The sequence below is a fragment of the Mustela putorius genome, unplaced genomic scaffold, assembly GCF_011764305.1.
Source record: "Mustela putorius furo isolate JIRA1106 unplaced genomic scaffold, ASM1176430v1.1 tig00003853_pilon_pilon_pilon, whole genome shotgun sequence".
NCBI lineage: Eukaryota > Metazoa > Chordata > Mammalia > Carnivora > Mustelidae > Mustela > Mustela putorius.
This window is the reverse complement of record NW_025422005.1, coordinates 26,149,130-26,170,084: the sequence shown is the minus strand read 5'-3', so window position 1 is coordinate 26,170,084 and position 20,955 is coordinate 26,149,130. Positions and strand designations below refer to the sequence as shown.

Sequence of the window (20,955 nt, the reverse complement as noted above, 5' to 3'; positions counted from 1 at the left end):
CCAGGCATCAGGGAGCAGAGCCTAGACGGAGTCTGGGCTGCAGGGACGTGGTTCCTGAACTCACTGTTCCAACAGCCTCGGGAGGTCCTGACATAGGCACCTGAATAGGTGACTGGCCATCGGCTGAGCTGGGAAGCAGAAGCAGGTTGGGAGAAGCAGAAAGAAATGATAGGGTCATCATGTCTGCAGTTGGCTAAGTGATGTGTGTGTTTGTAAATGAGAGTCTGGCGCCGCCGTTTTGACAAGGCCATCAGAACATTCTGACATGACTTGTAAGACCCCCCCTTTTTTTTTATGCTGCGAGGGCGCATCAGACAGTGTCGTCCCATCCCATACTCCATTCCTGAGCGTCCCCTGATGCCCAACATAGCCCATCCCAGAGCCGCGGGCATGAAATGGGGCTCAGTGCCCATTGTTTTCATGCAACCAAATTTTCCTGTGCATCCAAAGGCCTTGCTGGTTTGTCTGTGGAACACACATATCTGGGTGTGCAGGGGCAGCTGGATGCATGGGATGGAAGAGAGAAGCACAGTGGGAACCCTGTCCGTTGCTGGGGCCCATGCAAAATGGTTTGGCAGTTCCACCAAAAAAAAAAAAAAAAAAAAAGGTAGAATGACCATATGAGCCAGCAAGTCCACACCTATGTATATACCCAGAAGATCTGAAACTCAGACCCATCCGTGAGTGTTCAGAGCAGCACCACTCACAATAGCCAAGGCAAATGTTTGGAAACAACCCCGACGTCCATCAAAGGAAGAATGGAGCAACAGAATGTGGTATATCCATATAATGGAGTACTATTCAGCTGTGCAAGGGAATCGAGTCTGATCCATGTGACGATGTGGGTGAATCTTGAAAACAATATGTCGAGGGAAATAAGCCAGCCACCAAAGGACAGAAATTGTATGATTTCTAGGATAGGATTCTAGGTAGATAGATATTCTCAGTAGATAGATTCTAGATAGAAATCTAGGATTTCTAGAATAGGTAAATGCAGAGATACCAGAAGTCGTTGGAGGCTACCAAGGGCTGGATGGAGGCGTGAATAGGGGTTGTTATTTTAGAGAGCACAGAGTTTTTGTTAGGGGTAATGAGGAAGCTCTGGAAATAGTGGTGATAGTTGTACAACATTGTTCATGGAATTAACACTACTGAATTGTACACGGAAAAATGGTTAAGTGGCAATTTCATGTTATGTATATTTTATCACAATAAAAATATTCAGGAAAATTAGGAATAGTAGGGATAGTACGGAAAAATAGGAGACAAGGAAATAATTGGTGAAGAGCTATGGATTTGGGAATCAGGAGTGACCAGGTTGTAATGGAGGCCATGGGAGCCGAGGAGATCACCCAGGGAGGAGCTCACTCAGGCTAGAAGAAGCCTGGGCACGTTAGTCAGTGCTCTTGATTGCAAATGACAGAAATCTGATTTGAATTAGTTTCGGCACAGAGGGGGAATTGATTGGTTTGTAAAAACATGGGGAGGGAAGGGGTATCTAGGAGCCCCAGAAGCACCTGGCTGGAGGTGGTGTGATTGTGTCTCTCCTGTTTGCCTCACCTCTGCTCCTCTCTGACTGTTGGCTCCTCCTCTCCACATGCTGACAGGCTTTTGCCCAGGGTCACCAGTTCCGAACTCACATCTTTCCAGGCTTCCCTTAGAAAAGATTCAAATAATGTGGGGGAGGAAGCTCGAGTGGCCCCATCTGGAGCGCATACCCACCTGAGGTCTAGGGGCCAGGTCACATGACTGACAGTCATCTATAGCTCCTCCATTTGGAGCCATGCTGGGCAGGCAGCCTATACAAGGTATCTGTGGTATGGGACGAGGTACAGGGGAAGGCAGTGCACCCTGGGAAATGGCTCACGGCACAAGGACAGGGAGCCTCCACTGGGCTTGATGGTGAAGGAAACTTAGGTATGCTTGGTAAGGGCAGGGTGGCTTAGGCGGGGTGATGGAGCAAGGACCAGATCATAGCTGGTGGGAGGGAGGGAGTGGGAGCTAAGGAAGTGTAGATGGTGAGTGCAGACCTGTTTCAGGACGCACTGCTGGGAAAGCCAAGAGAGAAAGGAGGTGGTTGTGCGGGACGTGGGGGTCAAGGAAGGGTTTTGTCTTGGCTTTTGGTTGGAAGAGATGTGAGCCTGCTGAAATGCTGGGAGAGCCAGGAGAGAGCTGGACGTTGAAGAAACAGGAGGGCAGGAAGAGGTGGGGGAGAGGGGCTCCTGAGTATGGGGTGTGGTGAGCCCAAGACTGGGCTCACCCTTTTCACTATGCGGGGGGAGTGGGGGGGCTGGTCTGCATGTGGTTTGGTCTGCAGGTCTGGTGGCTGTCAACGGGAGAGGATTCTTGGAAGCTTTTGCTGTCTTTGAGATGTGGGATAAAGATCAGATAGAACTGGTTAGAAGTTTCGAGAAGAGTGGAGAAGCCTGAGAATACCATACACCACCACGAACAACGGCCAAGAACGAAACAGAGAAGAAGGAGGGCTGTCAGGTGGGGCTAGAGAACATGGATTTGTAGTGACCTCACTCTGCCTGGCAGCCGGGTTCACTGGAGCAGAGCCCAGCACGGGGCGTAGCCATGGGAAGTACAGTTGGACTGGTCTGGGCTAAGCAGGAGGGGTGGAGAGATTATGGGGATATTGGCTGGACAGCAGGTCATTCCAGTCATCTCAGCAAATATTTATTACCCTTTTACCATGGATATATACAGTAGACATGCTGTAGGGCCTGGGATATACTGGCAAACCGGGTGGATACTGTTCCAGCCCTCAGAGAGCCTGCAGTCTAGAAGGAAGGACAGACATCCATCTAAGAGCTCCCATGTGACATGAGGGTGATGGGAGAGACTGTGGATCCCAAGCCTAGGCTGGATGCAGAAGGAGGGGATGCATGAAGGGCTGGCAGTTTGGGAGAAGATCACGGGTCAGGTCAGGAGGTGTCTATGTGGCTCCCTGGGGGATTTTTTGAACAAACATGAACAGATGCTAAGGGAGGAGCTGGGTGAGTGGGCCGGGGAAAGCTGTGGTCAGAGATGGGGGTGACCTACACCTGTCTCACCCTTCCCTTCTACCCTCCTGTTATAGTAGGTGACCTGTCCTTTTCCTGTTGAAGTCCAAGCCTCCATCCGCCCTCTGCGTCCCATTCCTCTGGTTCTATGGGGACCTTGACCTTCCCCTTTACTGGATTCAGTTCATCATTTTTTAAATATTCTCAAGTCTCTGTCACTGTAAAAATTAATTCTTGACTGCTCCCTTCTTTTGGCAATGACACCGTTTCATTTTCTACTCTTCTCCCAGTCACCATTTTCCAACCAGTTGTCCACACTTGTTATCTCCATTTACTTGATCATCATTGTCTCTGCCCGCACCCGCACTTCACTGGGACCTGGTTTCTGCACGCCATTCTTTACATATGATGCTCCTGCCATAGGTGCCAAAGACATCTTGTTAATTGAATCAGCACTTTTCAGTCCTTATCCAGTTTGCCCCATGGCAACGTCTGGTCCTGGTGATCACTTTGTCCTTCTCTAGAGACTTCTAAAAAATTCTAGAAGTTCTAGAAACTTCTCTAGAACATTCATCTCTTGGCTTCTGTGACATCATCTTTTTTCTCTATGACATCATATTCCCTTGGCTTCTATGATATCAATTTACTCTGCAGCCCCCTTTGCTCACTTACCCCCAATTCTATTTGGCCTTTAAGCCTCCATCCTAGGGCATCTTCTCATCTCTATCCCCCAAAGACTCTGTCTAGTCTCAGCCACCCTCACAGCTTGAGTTACCACCTACCATGGAAGCCCAGACAGAAGACTTGAAATAAAAGGCAACAACCCCCTATGTTCCCAGTGAAGAGACCCTCAAAAGTTTGGGGGTCGATTTGAATATATAAACTTTCAGTGTGGTTGAAATAATAATTTACTTTATTAACTTAGTGTGCTACCTATTTTTTTTTTCCTTTCCAAGTTTCCATTTTAATTCTAGTTAGCATACAGTGTAAATTTTGGTGATTCAACACTTACATAAAATACCCGGTACTCATGTAACAATTGCACTCCTTAATCCTATTTATTTATTTATTTATTTATTTATTTATTTATTTATATCATCCCCTATCTGCCCCATCCACCCCCCCTCCCCGCCCCCTCCCCTTTGGTAACTTTCAGTTTGTTTTCTTTTTCTTTTCTAGATTTTATTTATTTATTTCAGAGAGAGCGAGAAGGAGAGAGTACAAGCAGGGGGAGGGGCAGAGGGAGTGGGAGAAGCAGACTTCTTGCTGGGCAGGGAGCCGGGAAGTGGGGCTCCATCTCACGACCCTGGAATCACGAGCTGAGCTGAAGCCAGACGCTTACCAGTCTGAGCCACCCAGGTGGTCCCAGCAGTTTGTTTTCTATAGCTAAGGGTCTGTTTCTTGGTTTGTCTCTCTCTCTTCCCACCCCCATGTTTGTTCGTTTTGTTTCTTAAACTCCATTTATGAGTGAAATCATATAGTATTTGTTTTTCTCTGTCTGACTTCTTTCACTTAGTGTAATACTCTCTAGAGTTCGCTGCCTATCTTAAGGTCACATATTATATAGAACCAATGTAGTGAACCTATTATTTTTTCCTTCCCTGAACAGTTTATGAAGCAATTGTATTTAAACTTCGAACATGTCTCCGTGACACCTGGGTTAACATCATTAGAGTTTGGTTTGTTGCCATTAACCTTTTATAGAATGCACAAACTTTTATTTTTGCCCAAGCTATTAGTGACATAGTGCTTTTCAAATCTGTGAATGGTACTGGAAACTTTATTCTCTGCCATAAAAGCCTGGTTGCTTAATACTAGGTTGCATAACTTAGAAAAAAAATCATATGGTAGGTGTGTATTTGTCATTCTCCACAACGTAATCATTTCCTTTGTTGTTCTCAAAGTTTTTTTTTTTTTTTTTTTTTTCTTAAGGGCTTGCCTAGAAAGACAATACTTGCTATTGTAAGGTCATAGCACCAGGAGTAATGATTGAATCTGTATGAAATGTCTCTCTCTCCGTTTTTAATGCGTCCACCCAGTGGCTGCCATGAATATCCAGGACTTCATTGATTGGGGTTATTTCAGGCTAATGAATTTCCCCCAAAGAGAATTCTGTTGTTCAAAATGCAGTAATTGAGAGTATGCCCCACAACATGGGAGACTTTGTAAGGACTTGGGTAGAAGACAAAACCTTCCTACTTGAGGGATAATTCTGGAGCAAAATCTTATGCTATATTCAGACATTTTGCTGACAATTCCCGAATCATTGTTTCCTGATCAGTCCTTTCCACCCCAGCATCCAACAGCCTACTAGACATTGCCACCTGGGTGTATTTTTATTGAGTGGCTGCTGTGTGTCAAGCACTATTCTAGGTGCTGGTGGATAAATGGGTGGACAGGACAGAGTTCCCGTTCTCAGGAGTGCATCCTAGCGGGATGATACTGAGAACAGACATGTAAACAAATCACTAGTACATTTCATGTACTAGTAAATGCTCCAAAGAAGATAAAATGGGGTCATGCAGTAGAGAGCGACTGTTGTGTATGTGCTTCCTTTGGGAAGGGCAGGTTAGAAATGGCCTCCTGGAGGAGAGGATGTATGAGCTGAGATGTGAATGACAAGGAGACAAGTCACGTGAAGCTCTCAGGCAAAGCTCTGAAGAGCGTTGCCAACAGAAGCCAGTGCAAAGACTCCGAGATGGGAGAAGACCATTGTGGGTGGGGATGTGCAGAGGGAAAAGCTGAAGAGGATGAGTCTGGAGAGGCAGCCAAGGCCTATCCATGTAGGGCTTTGCAGCCCACAGCAATGAGTTTGGTGTATTTTCGTTTTCATGGCCATTATGGGAAACCACCTGGAGGGTCTTGAGCAGGGGAGGGACTTGACTGATCTTGGTAGAAGAGATCTCTGGCTCCCATGGGTAAATGCGGTAAGGGAATGGAGACAGCAAGTGAGGACAACCTTCAGAGAGTTTTGTTTTTTTGTGAAGGTGGTGGTAGCTGGAGAAGGATGTGGTGTCAAGAGGGAATTACAAAAAGAGAGAGGATGGGATGCCTGGGTGGCTCAGTTGGTTGAGCAGCTGCCTTCGGCTCAGGTCATGATCCCAGCGTCCTGGGATCGAGTCCCACATGGGGCTCCTTGCTCCGTGGGGAGCCTGCTTCTCCCTCTGACTCTGCCTTCCACTCTGTCTGCCTGTGCTCGCTCTCGCTCTCTCTCTCCCACAAATAAATAAATAAAATCTTAAAAAAAAAAAAGAGAGAGAGAGAGAGGACATTCTAGCATATTTACAGAATTGTAGGGCAAAAACTGTGGAGCACAGTCTAGAGTCGGTGAGAGCTGAGGACTCCAGTGTCTGAGTGGAGGGGGTACCAGGAGCAGGGACACTCATCCAGGTCCCAGGGGAGAAGGCAGGATGAAGGGGCACATAATGCCTGCCTGTCAGCCCAAGAGGTTTAGGGGTACAGGGACTGGAGCTTTGGGGGAAGGGAAGGTATGATACAGCCATCTTGGGACTAGGGTTAGGGTTTTAGGAAAATGTAGAATTTGCTAGAAGGGCTGAGTGTTCACTCAAGGTTTGTGATCAGAAGTTTCCATTGAAACCAGTTGGTCTGGTTGCATTCTCCAGATGCTCCGGGTGCCACGTGGAGAATGGGGTTGAACTGGGCTTGGGGTCTTGCCTACTGAGTAGCTACGGCAACAGTCAAAGGCAAGGGAGCCATCCAGGATACATCTACGGAGGGCCCTGGGAGTCTGAGCTGGGGAAAGAGGGAAGGGAGGTCATAGAGGGGGTGGTGGACAGCCACATGGGGAGGGCCCACAGATGTGGCAGAGGGGGTGCTGGAGCGGGAAGCAGAGGGAGAGGACGTGATGAGCTCTGGGTACTGCCGAGGTCTGGGGTGTGAGCGTGTATGTGGGTGGGTGTCACAGGTGAATAAAGATCGATGGAAACAAGGAAGTTAAAGCATGGAGAGGTAGGTGTTAGAGGTGAAGTCACCGGAAATGGTGATAAGTACAGTATTTGAGAGAGAGAGAAAGAGAGAAGGGGGTTCCAGGGGCTGAGCTGGTCCTGCAGAGAGAGGGGATAACCAGGATAATTTACCTAGCTCTCCGACTCCACGTGTCTGCAACGGAAGTTCCTTGTATCTCCTGCAAACCTGCTCCTCCCCTTGGGAGATGGCCCCGTCACCCAGAGCAGAAACCCGGGTGTTCTTTTGGTGCCTCTCCACCTGATCCCACACCCACTCAGATCGCCAAATCGATCCGACCCCATCTCCTAAATCTTCCTTAAATCCAGCCACTTCTTCACACCTGCAGCGCACACCCTTGTTGAGGCCATCGTTGTTTGTGACTTGGACTGCTTGTGTCAGTCTCCAAGTAGGTGGCCCCGCCCGGGCCCCTCAGCACATTAACCAGTGGCACCATGCCTTAGATCACATCGCTCCAGTGCTCAGCCTCTCCAGTGACTTCTCGTTGTCCTGAGGATAAAGTCCAAGATCATGAACAGGGCTTTACCAAGAAAGTGCTGCAGACGCAGCCCCTGCCTGCTTCAGCCCGAGTCCTCCCAGGAGCCTCCTCCTGGAGTACTTCCCATCCCCCTCACCAAGCTTGCTCTCCCTTCACCTGGCATGCTCCTGCTCTGCTTGGCAAAGTCCTCTTCTTTCTCTAGACATCCGCTTAAGGAAGTCTCAGGGAAGGGGGCATCTGGGTGGCTCAGTCGGTTAAGGGTCTGCCTTCGGCTCCTATCATGATCCCGGGGTCCCAGGATGGAGCCCCGCATCAGGCTCCCTGCTCAGGAGAGAGCCTGCTTCTCCCTCTCCCTCTGTGCCTCCCTCCCACCCTGCAAATCTGGGTGCATGCACTCTCTCTCTCTCAAATGAATAAATTTAATCTTAAAAAAAAAAAAAAAAGAAGCCTCAGGCAAGTTTTTCCTGCATCTCTGGCTGTTGGATACACCTTCCCCCTCTCCCCAGCACCCTGTGCTCCCCAGCCTGCCATAAGCTGTCCTCTTCATGGGATGTAAATTCCATGAGATCGGGGACTGTATCTGATTCTTCCCACATCAATCCTTGGCACGTAGCATGGGGCTTGTCATGTAAAATTGAACAATAAATATTTGTTGATTTGAATCCAATGAGAGATTCTTGAGGTGGAGCAGTTCTGGGTGAAGACGAAGTCCCAGGTGTGGTCCTGTGAGTGGGTAGCTAAATGCAGAGGAGGAGGAGGTCACGAGAGACACAGAGGGCATGGCACGAAAAGGATGGAGTGACGCCCAGATGGTTCCAGCCGCCCTGGGATGTGAGAGTATACCCCAAGACCCTGACTCCTCGAGTCCTTCATGAGTGGAGGAGCAATGAGGGGGCAGCCATGGGGGTGGGGTAGAAGGTGGAGGGGCAGATGGCAGGGGCCCAGCTGAGTGAAGAGATTTCAAGAAAGGTGGGAAAGTCTGAGAGTGGTAGTGACTGGGGTGGGGGGGTTCTATTTATATATTTATTTATTTATTTGACAGACAGAAATCACAAGTAGGCAGAGAGGCAGGCAGAGAGAGAGGGGGAGGCAGGCTCCCTGCTGAGCAGAGAACCCTGATGCGGGACTCGATCCCAGGACCCTGAGATCACGACCTGAGCTGAAGGCAGAGGCTTTAACCCACTGAGCCACCCAGGCGCCCCTAGGGGTGGGGGGTTCTTGAGAGAGTGGGTGAGACTGAGGATGAAAATGCCCTGGCGGATGTGTTTCTAGAGGATTCTTCCAGCTTCTCTGAGGCCTTGGGCTGCTCAGATGGTGTTCGGTTCTGTATGGCTCACTGGCTCAGGACTTGGGACCTCTGGGAGCAGATCCCATGAAGAGGGCTGCCACAGGAGTCAGGTCTCCGGATGCCCTCCCCCGATGCTGGCCCCGAGGCGGACACTGAGATGGGGACTCTGGTATCCCACAGGGATGGGCTATGCCTGGTTTGCTGGCTAGCATTTGGCTGTTGTTTGGGTCTGAGTGGTTCTGAACCAATTGAGAGCGCCAGCCTATGTTCTAGGATTGGGTGGTCACAGCTCTGGTCTGGATTGGAGGTAGAGCTACCCTTATTTCCTGGGATCAGGAGTTCAGTAGATGGTATTGGTGCCGTGCCCACATCCCCATTAGCTGGGGACACCCATTCCCTAGCTGCTGTGAATATAGGATGCTCATGGCTTATGGCTGCCCCTGGAGATTTGACCTTGATTAAATGGGAGTCACCTACCCCTTCCTGTCAGCCCTTCTGCCCACGGGCTGGACTCAAGCCAACGACTGACTGATACGGGAGTTCAATGCCTGGTGCCCTCTCCTCCAGCGGGAACAACTCAGTGGCAGCATGTATGGTCGGAAGGCCCGTCACTGCACAGGGGTAAAGGCTAAATACCCCTGAGCCCATACCCAGCTCAGTCTCTTCCCTTGCCTGCTTCCCTTACTCCTTCATCCTCAGGCACATGAATTCCTGCCATCGGCTCTGCTTTCAGGGACCCTGACCTAAGACGAAGTGACTACTGATCTTGTCCCATGATTCGGGGAGGGGGAGGCAGAGAGGCTCTCTATAGACCCAGCCCCCTGTAGACTCAGCCCATCTGCATGGGCGTGGAAGTCCCTCTCCCCCCTACTCTAGGCCAATTTACTCAACCATAAATGAAACGGTTAGGCTAGATTTAGTTAAAACATCAACAATGATGGAACTTACAAATCCACAAGAGGACGACTTATCTGCACTCTCTGGCCAAGGTGTAGTGAAGGATTCAGGTAAACAAGACAAGTCCCTTCCCCGAGCAGCTCATAGCCCATTTACTCATTTACCAAATGAGTAATTTATTTATGTACCAAATAAATAATAATAAATTAAAATTTATTTTAATTTAATTTAAAATTTAATTGTTTAAATAATTTAAAAATAAAAATTTACCAAATAAATTTACCAAATGAATAATTTATTAAAGGTAGCTGGGGACCTGGGTGAGTCAGCGTCCTGCTCATGAAGGGCTCACAGACTGATGGGGAGAACGGCCCAAGAACAAGCTAGACTTAAGTGTTCGGACCTTGAGATCTGAGGAAGGGTCCCAGAGGAGGAAGGAAGGGCATTCCCGGTGTCTGGAACACATATCTGAAGGCCCGAGGCTTGAGGCAGCGTGATATCTGGTTGGGGACCCGTAAGCCATTTGGTATTATTGGCGAGGACAAGGAGGGAGGAAGCAGGGGTGACCTCGGGGAGGTCAGCAGGGACCAGGTGGAGGGGCAGTGGGGGACAGTGGTGGGCGTGGAAGTTTCTGAAGCAGAAGAAACGCCGCAGTCCGGTGCGTGTGTAGAAAGCCTCCCTGTCCCAGCGGTGGAAGAGAGGCGGGAGAGGGGGGGCTGACTCCGGAGTTTAGGGTTGGAATCGGGGGGATGTGATACTGCACTGGGTCGTGCGCCATGAGAGGCTGGCATGAGGGTGTCAGGATAGCTCCCGGCTCGGACAGCTGGGTGGCTGGCAAGCCATCCAGGGTGCGGGGTGGGTGATGCGTGAGGAGGGTCCTTGCGGTCCCTTTGGGAGCTGCTGACTGGAGGAGACCTGGGGGCCTCCTGGAGGGTTGATCCCTGGGCAGATGGTGGGAGGCTCTGGGGCTCAGAGGCAGGTCTGGGTTGGAGGTGTGGCTCTGGTGGGGGTGGAGGTGGGAAGATGAGGGTATGCGAGTCTGGGGAAGAGAAGGGAAATGCCTCAGATCTGAGGCTGTGGGAGGGACCTTTAGCTCGGATGCTCTCGGTAGGTTTCTGGCTTGTGGGGTTAACCCCGTGGGGCACCCTGGCAGACTCCCCATCCTGGGCTTGCTCTCAACACCATTGTACCCCTTCTAGGCCTTCCCTTCCCCCCCTCAGAGGAGACTCGCTTCCCTGAGACTCATGCTGGACAGGGTGAGGGAGGCTGGAATGGCGGAGGCAGGGGCCTCCTGAACCACAGGCGTTCACTGGAGAACAGATCTGTGCTGGGCCCAGAGTCTCCTGCGGTCCCACTCCTCCTGCCTTGGCTAGCGGCTTGCAGAGTCCAGAGGCCCCTGGAGTGGCCTCTCCATATTCCCACGGTGTCGTGGGGGTGCCCTTTTTGTGGTGTATGTTGTGGTGTGTGTGTGTGTGTGTGTGTGTGTGTGAGATGGATAAGCTTGGATCTGAGGTCCCGGGGCTCAGGTGCCCACTGAGTGGTTGTGGCCTCCTTACTGAGGTCTGTGCCGAACCCCCCGATGCTTCTAGCCGCCATGCCCCACCCAGGCTATAAAATACTGGGAAAATCACATTTATTAATGTTTTTCACACACCCCATTGCCTTATACAAAATTCCCACCAGCTGTCAACCTCCCTCCCCTGGGACTCAGGACACAGGGACCAAACTGCTCTCCAGGGGCGGGCTTCCCGAGCCCCGCAACCATCTTCCTCCCCCGCGCTGCGGCCGAAAAGATGCTACTGCCCTGGTGTTGCCTTAGGGAACAGCCTACAGCCCCAGTGGTCCTCGCCACTGCCCTCACAGGTCATGGAAACCCACCTGCCTCCATTGTGGCTGACCCAGCCTTCATTAGGACAGAGTTCCCATCTTGGGGGTGCTCTCCCTGGGAGAGGATGTACGGGGGGCAGGTGTCAGGCAGGTGATCCCGGTGCCGAGACCGCTTGCTCCTTGGGCTGAAGGTCTCCAGGCACCTCTTGCCCACCAGGTAAGTGACCTCACTGAGGTTAAGCAGGATGCAGATGACAGCGGTGGCCACCATGAAGTAGGTGAAGACCTTCTTCTCGGTGGGCCGGGAGATGTAGCAGTCCACCGTGTGGGGGCAAGGGGACTCAGAGCAGGCCACCACGCGCGGCATGTCGTAATCCTCATAGAGGCGGTGGAAGAGGTAGAGGAACCCGGCGTCGACGGCCGCCTTGAAGAGGAGACTCAGCAGGTAGGTCCACCAGAGCCCACCCCGCTTCTTGCTTGGGTTGTCGTACAGGGACGGGGCGTTGGGCCCGTGCTTCAGGCGGTGGCGGCGCTCACGCTCCTGGCGGTAGGCCACGTGCATGACCACGAGCAGCGAGGGGCAGGTGACCAGGATGAGCTGCAGGGCCCAGAGGCGCACGTGGGACACGGGGAAGAACTCGTCGTAGCAGACGTTGGGGCAGCCCGGCTGCTTGGTATTGCAGACGAAGTCCTTCTGCTCGTCGTCCCACACCTCCTCGGCCGCCACCACGTACACCAGCACGCGGAAGATGAACACCACCGACAGCCAGATGCGGCCCAGCGCCGTGGAGTACTTGTTGACCCCGCTCAGGAGGCCCTGCAGGGACGCCCAGTTCATGACGACTGTGTCCTTGCTTCCTCACGGGGACCGTCTGCAGCGGGGAGCACCCACTCGGGGCGTGGGGGCCACGAGGCCGGGAGAGCCTGGAAGTGGGTGTCCTTTGTTAAAGGTGCAATTGGCAAAGCCCTTTCACCAACCCTCTGTCATCACGTCCTCACTTGCCATGACTTGGTGGGGTCGGGATGGCTCTTATCCCCATCTCACAGGGGAGGAAGCTAAGGCCCAGCGAGGCACCCAAGCTAGGCTCCCAGCTGGAAGTGGCAGGGCTGGCCTTGAACCCCCACCTTCCAGTTCTAAAACCAGGGACGAGTTTATTCTATAAAGTCATAGATAAACGTGAAGGGTAATCATCTCACATGCACATACCTGCCAACTTCTTCGACCCCAGGTTTCAGCCCTGTGGATCACACGGCTTCTACAGAAACAGGATGAAGACGGTATGGATTGGGTGACTTTCAGCTGCCAGGACTGGACAGGGTCAGGAGGGGAGGGTGGTGTGTCTTTATCTTCCTGCAACTTCTACGGAGTGCCAATGGGAGCCTGGAGCCTGGCCCCGTGCTGGGCGTGTTGCTATTGGCCTCTTTGGTGGCCCCCTGAGTGATAGCCGTCCTTCCCTCACACCTCACCTAGCGAGAGGCCCAGGACAACCCCAGCCCCGACATTTCCTCCCAGACTAAGCAGGCTCTTTGGAACCCTGGGGTTTGGCATTTCCCCCCCCCCCCCCCCTCCCCCACCCAGTGCCGACTGTCCTGACCACACTGGGTTTCTCTGGAATTCCAACCATTTCAGCTTTAGGGAGGGACTGGGGAAGGGAAGGAGGCAGGATTCTGGATTCTGGTTCGGTCCTCCCCCCATCCCTTACTTCTCTCAGGAACACCCTCCTTCTGTGCTAGCCAGCTCCCCCATTACTCCCGGTCAGGCCCCTCTCCATGTGCTCTCAGTTCTCCACACCCCCTTATCTGGAGCGCCATCAGGTTCCATCCTGGCCCGTACCCCTCCCCTGTCCTGACTCAGACCTCAGGATCTTCAGAGCTTGTGACCCTGGGACATTTTCCGAGGACCCTTCTCTGTGGAATCGATCACAGTACTCAGATGGTCTGTTTCCCTGCCTCCATGCCAGACCATCAGTGCCTGGAGGGCAGGCTTCTACAGCTCATGCATCTGTTTCCCTAGCACTCAGCACCTGGCCAGGCCCGGTGAACACATGGATAGACGTTTGCTGAACTGAAACCCCCTCTTTCAGACCCCTACCTCCTTGTCTCTTCTCTGGTTCTCTATCTTCCCTTTGGACTGACAGGACATCCCTCCCCCTCCTTGGGGTTCCTTGGGGTTTCTCCAGGGATCGTCTATTCCCCTCCCCCCCCCTTCTCCTCCCCGGAGCCCAGGCTTCAGCCCGTGTTCTGGGGATCCTCAGCCCATCCGGTCCCTGCTTCCCAGCCCGGTCTGCTGCCCAATTTGGGCCTCACCTTTCTCCGGTCTAGCAGCGACTCTCCGGTCCCTGGGCTTGTCTGTCTGCCTGAGGGCCTCCCGGAGGCAGCTTTTGTTCCTCACTCCTGTGCTGGGTGGAGCTTTCTGAGCCAATGAGCCAAGGGAGAGTGAGCGGGTGGGCAGGCAGGCGGACTTCCCCGGGCACATATTCAGAGCAAACACCTGCGGCTCTCTCCCCTGGCCCACGCCTTCTTTCCAGCCTCGATGGGCATGGCTGGGTCTGGCTCCCTGGGCTGGCAGGTATGTGGGTGAAGCTGTCTTTGGGGGGAGCAGTGCAGGAGGGTATCCTTATGACAGGGTCCGGGTCAGCACCAGTGGTCCCTATCTGTTGCCCCACCCCCTTCCCATTACCTTATTGTCCCTGGTCTCTCTGTCCCCAGTCCTCTCTCCTGCCCTTTGCTCTGGAAGCACGGTCCAGAGCAGCTGCCATCCACGGAGAGGGGCAACCTTGATCCAGCCCAGGATCACATCCCACCCTGGCGGGGACATTTCCGGAGGCTAGAGCTTGGGCTGCTGGTGAGCTGTGGAGGGGATGGGAGGAGCTGATCATGGTTCTTTTAGAGGAGGACACCTGCTGCCCTGGCAGAGATGAAGAATGCAGGTGGGCAGCAGGAAGTGTCCCAGGTGGTGTGGGTCCAGTGGAGGTCCGTCCTCTATGGGCCTCTGGGGAAGCCTTCTGGGAAAGTCAGGATACTTCCCAGTGGGGGTTGCAGAGGGGCCTTGGGCCTGCATCCCAGCTGTCCTGGTGGCTGGGATAGTGAGGGTTAACGAGCAGCCAGGGAGGGGCTCCTCTGCTTCATTTCCCACAAGCATTTATTGAGCACTTCCTAATACCAATGATTAACATTTATATGGCCTTTTACAGCTGGCTTACCCCATCCATAGCCATGAACTCATCCATCCCCCCCCCCCCCCTGGCTCCGTATTATTAACCCATTTTGGAGAGGAGCTGAAGTCCCTTTCCCAGAGTCCCAGTGGAGCATGGGTTCGAACTCAAGTGTTCTGACTCAAAAGTTCATGAACTTTCCATGTCAACACACAGCTTCCCACAGGCCAAGCCCCATTATATTTTCAGATAGTCCTCGGACCTCAATTTGCAACTGGGATAAAGGGTTGTTTAGAGCATGAGCAGGTGGCATGACCCCCAGGAGTTCTGGGGACACTTTGCTGGGGGAAGGAATGGCCCCTCACAAGGCCGGGTCAGGTTCAGCCTTTTGCAGGGACACAGAGGTTGAGCAGTGACCTGAGAAGGGTCACAAAGGCCAAAGGACTGAATGGCACCTTGAATCAAGTGGATGAGTTGACTTTTATTAAGCCTTGACCGTCCCCTGCCCCGCCCCCCCCAATGTACTTGCACATCCGTTTTCTAAAGAAACCGCTTCTCATAGCAACACCCTGTGACTTGGGCTTCACTTCCGTCTTACATAAAAGGAAATGCAGGTTCAACTCAGAGGGGTCACTGGCCCAAGGCCCCACAGCTGGGGCAGGTGCCGGACCCTCCCTGCTGTCTGCCCCCAAGGCTGCACTGTGGGAGATGCCGGGTTTGATGAGGCGGCTCTCACAGGATGGTCTTGGTCACGTGGTCTCGAGGGAGATCTGGTAAGAGAGGAGGGTGAGCATCCGAGCCCAGAAAGATGAGGTCACCTGAGAGGAGGTCGTCCCCCTTGCAGGAAGAGGTGGCACCATCCGGGCAATGGCCCATGCCTGGGGCCCTGGCTCTCCTCGCCGCCAAGCCCTCGCGGCACCTCTTGCTCACCAGGTAGACCAGCTCTACGAGGTTGAGCAGGATGCAAATGGCGGCTGTGGCCACCATGAAGAGAGTGAAGATGTTCTTCTCTGAGGGCTTGGAGATGAAGCAGTCCACTGTGTTGGGACACGGAGCTATATGGCACTTGACCACATGAGGAAGGGTATATCTGGGGTAGAATGAGTGGAACACATAGAGGAAGGCGGTGTCCACGGCGGCCTTGAACACCAGGCTGCAGACATACGTCCACCAGAGCCCACCCCGCTTCTTGCCGGGGTGCAGGTAGAGGCGCCCGCCGTCCTCCCCCACCGCTTCTCGGTGCTTCTTCTCCCGAGCCTCTCGGTAGGCCACGTGCATGACCACGAGCAGCGAGGGGCAGGTGACCAGGATAAGTTGCAGGGCCCAGAGGCGCACGTGGGACACGGGGAAGAACTCATCAAAGCAGACATTGGAGCATCCCGGCTGCTTGGTGTTGCAGTCAAAATCCTTGTGGTCATCGCTCCACACCCGCTCAGCCGTCACCAGGTACACCAGCACGCGGAAGATGAAGACCAGAGACAGCCAGATGCGCCCAAAGGCAGTGGAGTACTTGTTGACCCCGCTCAGGAGCCCTTCGAAGATCCCCCAGTTCATAGTGGACCCAGGCGTTGGCCGCTCCTGCTGGGAAATAATGATTTCTCACATTTATTGAATACTGACTCTGAGCACCTTATGGAAATATATTATCTGTACTCAATTCCCACAGTCACAGAGGAGCTAGATTCTATTGTTGTCCCCATTTTACAGATGGAGGAAACGGAGGTTCAGGGGGCTATGAAGGTTGCACAACTACTAAAGGCAGAGCTGGGGTCAGAACCCAGGTAATTAAATCCAGAATCCATAAAAGTGGGGGAAGGTGGGTTCAGGGAGCTACTCTTTCCTCCCGGGGCTGAGGCTCTGGTCTTGTGGTCCTGCAGCGTGAAAGCTTGAGTTATGGGACATTCTGCCCTCTCCCTCTGTTCCAACTCTGGTCCTTCTCCTTAGGGGGCAGAGCCTTAGGAAGACTTCTCTCCTTTTGAGCCCCTCTCCTCTTAGCCTCTCCTAAGGGGAACCTGCTCCTTGCCCTTTACTTGGCTTAGGGGGTTTGGTGGGAGAGACTGCAGGAAATTTGTCCCCAAACTCCCATCTGGTCTAACACTCTGTAAATACTCAGGCAATGTCTTGCTCACGTGCAGGTCACTTGAAGCAAGGCCAGTGGCAACCCTGCTGAAAAATAAAGTAGGGGACAATTGTTCTCTTTCTCCAATAATGTTCCCAGAGTAGCCTGGTGTTCTGGGGATTCCTAAACTGGTGTTCCGTGGAACCCTGCCCATAGTTTGGTAACTGGAACAGTGAAAGAAAGGATTCTGCGTTCAAGAAAGGTAGGCAAACGTAGGTTTAGCAAAGTTATACTTGATCTTAGCCAAAAGGGCCGAGAAGCGATCAGCAAAGTTAAATAGGGCCCTTACTTGACCAAGCGAATACATTGACAGACACTTGAATCCCCAAAAGGGAAGGAATATGGAGCATTGCCTGAACTACTTTAAACAAAACCTTTTTTTTTTTTTTTTTTTTTTAAATCATGGTATGGAATAGTCTTGTCTCAACTGCAAAATGGGAAATGCTGCTCTGGTCAGTTTTGCTGTTGAGTTCGGCGGGATGAACACAGGTATCAGATCTACCTCCATTTACGAAATGTGACTGCCTCTTAGGACCAGACTTTCACTTCCTGTCTTGGAATTCTGCCTGGTTCCTGGTGGGGCAGGGCTGGGTCTGGGGGGGGGTCCCCCGAGACCAAGGCACTGTGGTTTCACCTGCTGGCCTCCCCTGGGACTTCAGGGGGACTGCACAGCCTCTTGCTCTGAGGGGTTCCTGATGCCCTTCGCAGGGCACGTGTAGGCATTGGTCACTGTGCGGTCCTGATGGCCTGTGGAATCTGCTGCGGATGGGCCAACACTTATGGGTTAGTCACACCGCTCCAGGCACTGTTCTCAGCACTTTGTGTGAACCAGTACAGCAACTCTATGAAAGGGTATGATATTTTTTTATTCCCGATTTCCAGATGAGGAAAGTGGAGCACAGAGAGGTTAATTAATTTGCTCATAGTTGCTCAGCTGGGAAGCAGCAGAGCCGGGATTTGAACCTCACTTTGGGCCTGTGCCCCTTTGCTTAAGTTTCAGGAAGCTGCTTGCCCATCTGGTCTGTGCCCACCCTCTCCTCCGCCAGGTGGGTGCCAGGGAAGGGAGGCTGGAAGTGTCTCGCTCTCACCCTATCTCTCCTCTGCTCTGTCTATACCACCTACCGCTTGGTTGTGAGTCATGGGCTTGCCTTTGCTCAGGCCCGCCCAGTGTGGGCGGAACTCCTGGCTGCTCTCCTGGGAGCAGCCTGGGAGACTCCAGCCCTTAGTCCCCAGAGCTTTTGGCCCATCCCACCTGGGGTGTGGTGGGTGGGACTCTGCAGGCCCAGACAGCGCTGCCTCCCTTGCTCATTCAGCTGCTGGCACCCCTGTGAGCCCCTCTCCCACTCCGTCCCTGGTTCCCACCTCTTCTGAGCTGGGGAGAGCAGGAAGAACGCAGGGCAGAGGAGGGAAGAACCCTCCATTCCTGTCCCATCAGAACCCAGGATGGTAGCTCTGTCCAGACCACCCCCCCCCCCCCGCCTCGCCTTGCCACTGGAGAAGTCTCCCTCTGCCCCATATGCCAAGGGTCCATATGGACACAAGTGATCTTACCTGGGGGGCTACTCCTCAGGGCTCTCTGTGTACTGGCTCCTGGCCGCTGGAAATCGGACTCTGCAGGCAACTGGAACTCATGTCAGAAGGAGGGAGGGTGTTTGGGGCAGCACATTCTGGGACAGAGCCTGTGGAGTCAGCAGGCAGCTGGGTGTGCCGCTGGCCGAGGAGGAGGGCTCGCTGCGCCTGCCACTGCCATTGGCTGGGCCCCAGCCTCCCCAGACTGCCTCTGAGGAGGCCCAGACACTGAAGGGTTCATGGTTCACTCTTCCTGGGGCGCTGAGTCCAGAGTCCAGGCATCCTGTGAGGGGAGAAAAGTAGGTCCGTTCTGAGCCCCTGCTTGTCCTCTCATCTCTGGCCTTGTGTGGGAGGAGCTGATGTCTGTCCTGCTTTCTCAGCCTTCTCCAAAAAGTCTGCACGCTCCTTCTTGGGACTCTAGGGGCTGCTCTCTGGTCTTCCATTCTTCTGGCTTCAGTTATTTTCCCGAAACGCCATGACTTGCAAACTCTGTCTCCAGCCCATATGCATTTGCCCCATCCACTGCCTACCCTTGGATACCCTTCCCTTGCCTTTCTCAGCACCTGGTACTCCTCCAAGAAGCCTTCCCTGACTGCTGTTCCACGTGGCTTAGAGCTTCCATGGCCTTGAACTTCCCCATCATTGTGACTATATTGGAATACTTGGTCTTAACTGAGCTCATTCCAAGTAGGACCTATCTGTTGCATAAACAAATCAATCCACACCAAAAGGGACTAGTGAGCAGGGCATAAGGCAGACCAGCCCCTGGCCCCCAGGAAATCACCCACCTGGCTTTGGTGGCCTGCTGAGAAGTCTAGTACCAGCTGTACAGAGCCTCTCACAATGGCCGAGGGGGCATGGAGCAGGTTTCTGGGCCCAGGCTGCCTTCCCCCACCATCCCGTGGCTGCTGGACTCCAGCTCAGTATTTGTACCCTTATGCTGGGGACATGAGGGATTGTGCAGAGAGCCACCCCTTCCCCAAAAGAGACACATACATGGACCCCTCCATCCTCAACACCACACAAAATAACCCTTGTTCTCAATTCAAGAATCATTGCCTAGACACTGCTGTGTTCCAGGTATTATGTTTGGTACAAGGCTACTCAGATAAAGAAAGGATCTGGAGAGCCTGGGCAGGCACACAGATGGGGGCCCGGAGATACCCTGGTGTCAGAACGGCCTCTAGGGTGAGCCCCAGCAGGAAGCGCTTGGGAACAGACAAGTCCTGTCCAGAGCTGGGGCCTCCATGTCTGATGGGGGAGGCATTTCAGGGAACTGTTGTAAGGCAGGGGATCTCTGCCTCTGGCCCCCCACCCTGCATTGGGAATCTCATACCTCTGGATTTGAATCTCACCTCTGGTACTTTGAGATCTGGGCAATTTCCCTCTCCTCCAAAGTACAGTGAGACATTTTGTGCCCCTGAGGCGGCACGGGGGATGGGGGACACGGAATATGCATGATGCTGCCCAGTGACCGAGCACAGCCTGTGGGGCCCGAATCCCACTTCTGCCTCTTCCTTGCCATGTGATGCCTCCGTTTCTTATCTGCAGAGTGGGACAGTAACATTGCCTCCCTCCCTGGTAGGGCTGCAGTGCTGGTTAACCCAGCTCAAAGAGGTACAGCTCTAGAACAGAGCCTGGCAAGAAGGAAGCCCTTTTTATGATTACCTCTGATATGTGGGAACTGAACTGCCCCCCTCCCACCATGCCTGGCACGTGGTGGGCATTCACAGAAAGTGACGTCCTCTCTTTTCCTTATTCCTAGGCCTTTTCTCTCTGAGAAGGAGGGAAGGCAGAGAAGGGAGGAGGAGGCAGACATACTCGCTAGGGAAAGTCTCCTGTGGGTGAGTGTTGACTTTGGTTTGGAGAGGCAAAACGCAGACCAGACAGTGACTGTCAGAGGGGTAGGCAGGGGGCACAGGGGGCACCCCTACAGAGCTTCTCATCAGTGCAGAGACACAGCCTTTTATCCTAATGAGCTTCTAAGATGTCCTTTATCATCAGATCACACAGAGTCAGAATTCAAAGGACTGTGTGTCCAGGAGCCACAGAAACCACCTATCCCTAGCAAGCACGATGAAACCCCACATGTACACACCCGTCCACGGGCCACACCTTCTAGACACAGTGTTGTGTGCATGGGACAATGCTTTGTTTTATTCACTGCTATACTCCTGGCACCGGGATGGTGCTTGGAAACGAGTGAGGCTGCATTTATGTTTGCTGAACCAATGATGTTGGAAACACATCATTGGTTCAGCAAACATAATGATGACAAATAAATAAACAAATCTCAAAAAGCACAGGAAAGGGGGGAACGCTTGGATGGATTAGGTCCAACATTGGGAGAGGTGCTATAAGCGACATCCAACAAAGAAGGGAGTGTCAAATTCCGTCAAAGGGAGATCCGGACAAGGTAAGTTGGTTCTTGAAGGATGTATAGGAGTTCACCAAGAAATGCTGAGGAGGAGAGGCCTCTGAAGAAGAGAGCTGCAGAGGAGCTCTGTGAAAGACAATGGAAGGGACCCCTGGGTGGCTTAGTCTGTTAAGCATCTGCCTTTGGCTCAGGTCATGATCCCAGAGTCCTGGGATTGAATCCCACATCTAGATCCCTGGTCAGAGGGGAGCCT

At 52.9% G+C, this 20,955-nt stretch overlaps 2 protein-coding genes across 4 annotated transcripts; both read right to left on the bottom strand.

Moving 5' to 3' along the window:
* Window positions 1-9,969: 9,969 nt before the first annotated feature.
* Window positions 9,970-13,894, bottom strand: GJB4 (gap junction protein beta 4). Of its 2 annotated transcripts, XM_004740849.3 has the most exons (3): window positions 13,790-13,894; window positions 12,690-12,738; window positions 9,970-12,406 (listed from the first exon to the last, which is right to left on the bottom strand). In XM_004740849.3, exon 3 carries the CDS (start codon window positions 12,318-12,320, stop codon window positions 11,520-11,522), a length of 801 nt encoding a protein of 266 aa, XP_004740906.1. In that variant the 5' UTR covers window positions 12,321-12,406; window positions 12,690-12,738; window positions 13,790-13,894; the 3' UTR covers window positions 9,970-11,519. The 2 variants fall into 2 exon arrangements, with proteins under 2 accessions (XP_004740906.1, XP_004740907.1); XM_004740850.2 differs by lacking the exon at window positions 12,690-12,738.
* Window positions 13,895-14,726: 832 nt separating this feature from the next.
* Window positions 14,727-18,459, bottom strand: GJB5 (gap junction protein beta 5). 2 transcript variants are annotated; one of them, XM_004740852.3, is made up of 2 exons: window positions 18,308-18,459; window positions 14,727-16,218 (listed from the first exon to the last, which is right to left on the bottom strand). In XM_004740852.3, exon 2 carries the CDS (start codon window positions 16,189-16,191, stop codon window positions 15,370-15,372), a length of 822 nt encoding a protein of 273 aa, XP_004740909.1. In that variant the 5' UTR covers window positions 16,192-16,218; window positions 18,308-18,459; the 3' UTR covers window positions 14,727-15,369. The 2 variants fall into 2 exon arrangements, with proteins under 2 accessions (XP_004740909.1, XP_004740908.1); XM_004740851.3 differs by having other exon boundaries at window positions 14,728-16,215; window positions 18,308-18,455.
* Window positions 18,460-20,955: the final 2,496 nt, after the last annotated feature.

What these genes read in the sequence shown, in the direction of transcription:
- GJB5 (XM_004740852.3), bottom strand. Translation starts at nt 16,191, where the DNA reads ATGAACTGGGGGATCTTCGAAGGGCTCCTGAGCGGGGTCAACAAGTAC.
- GJB4 (XM_004740849.3), bottom strand. Translation starts at nt 12,320, where the DNA reads ATGAACTGGGCGTCCCTGCAGGGCCTCCTGAGCGGGGTCAACAAGTAC.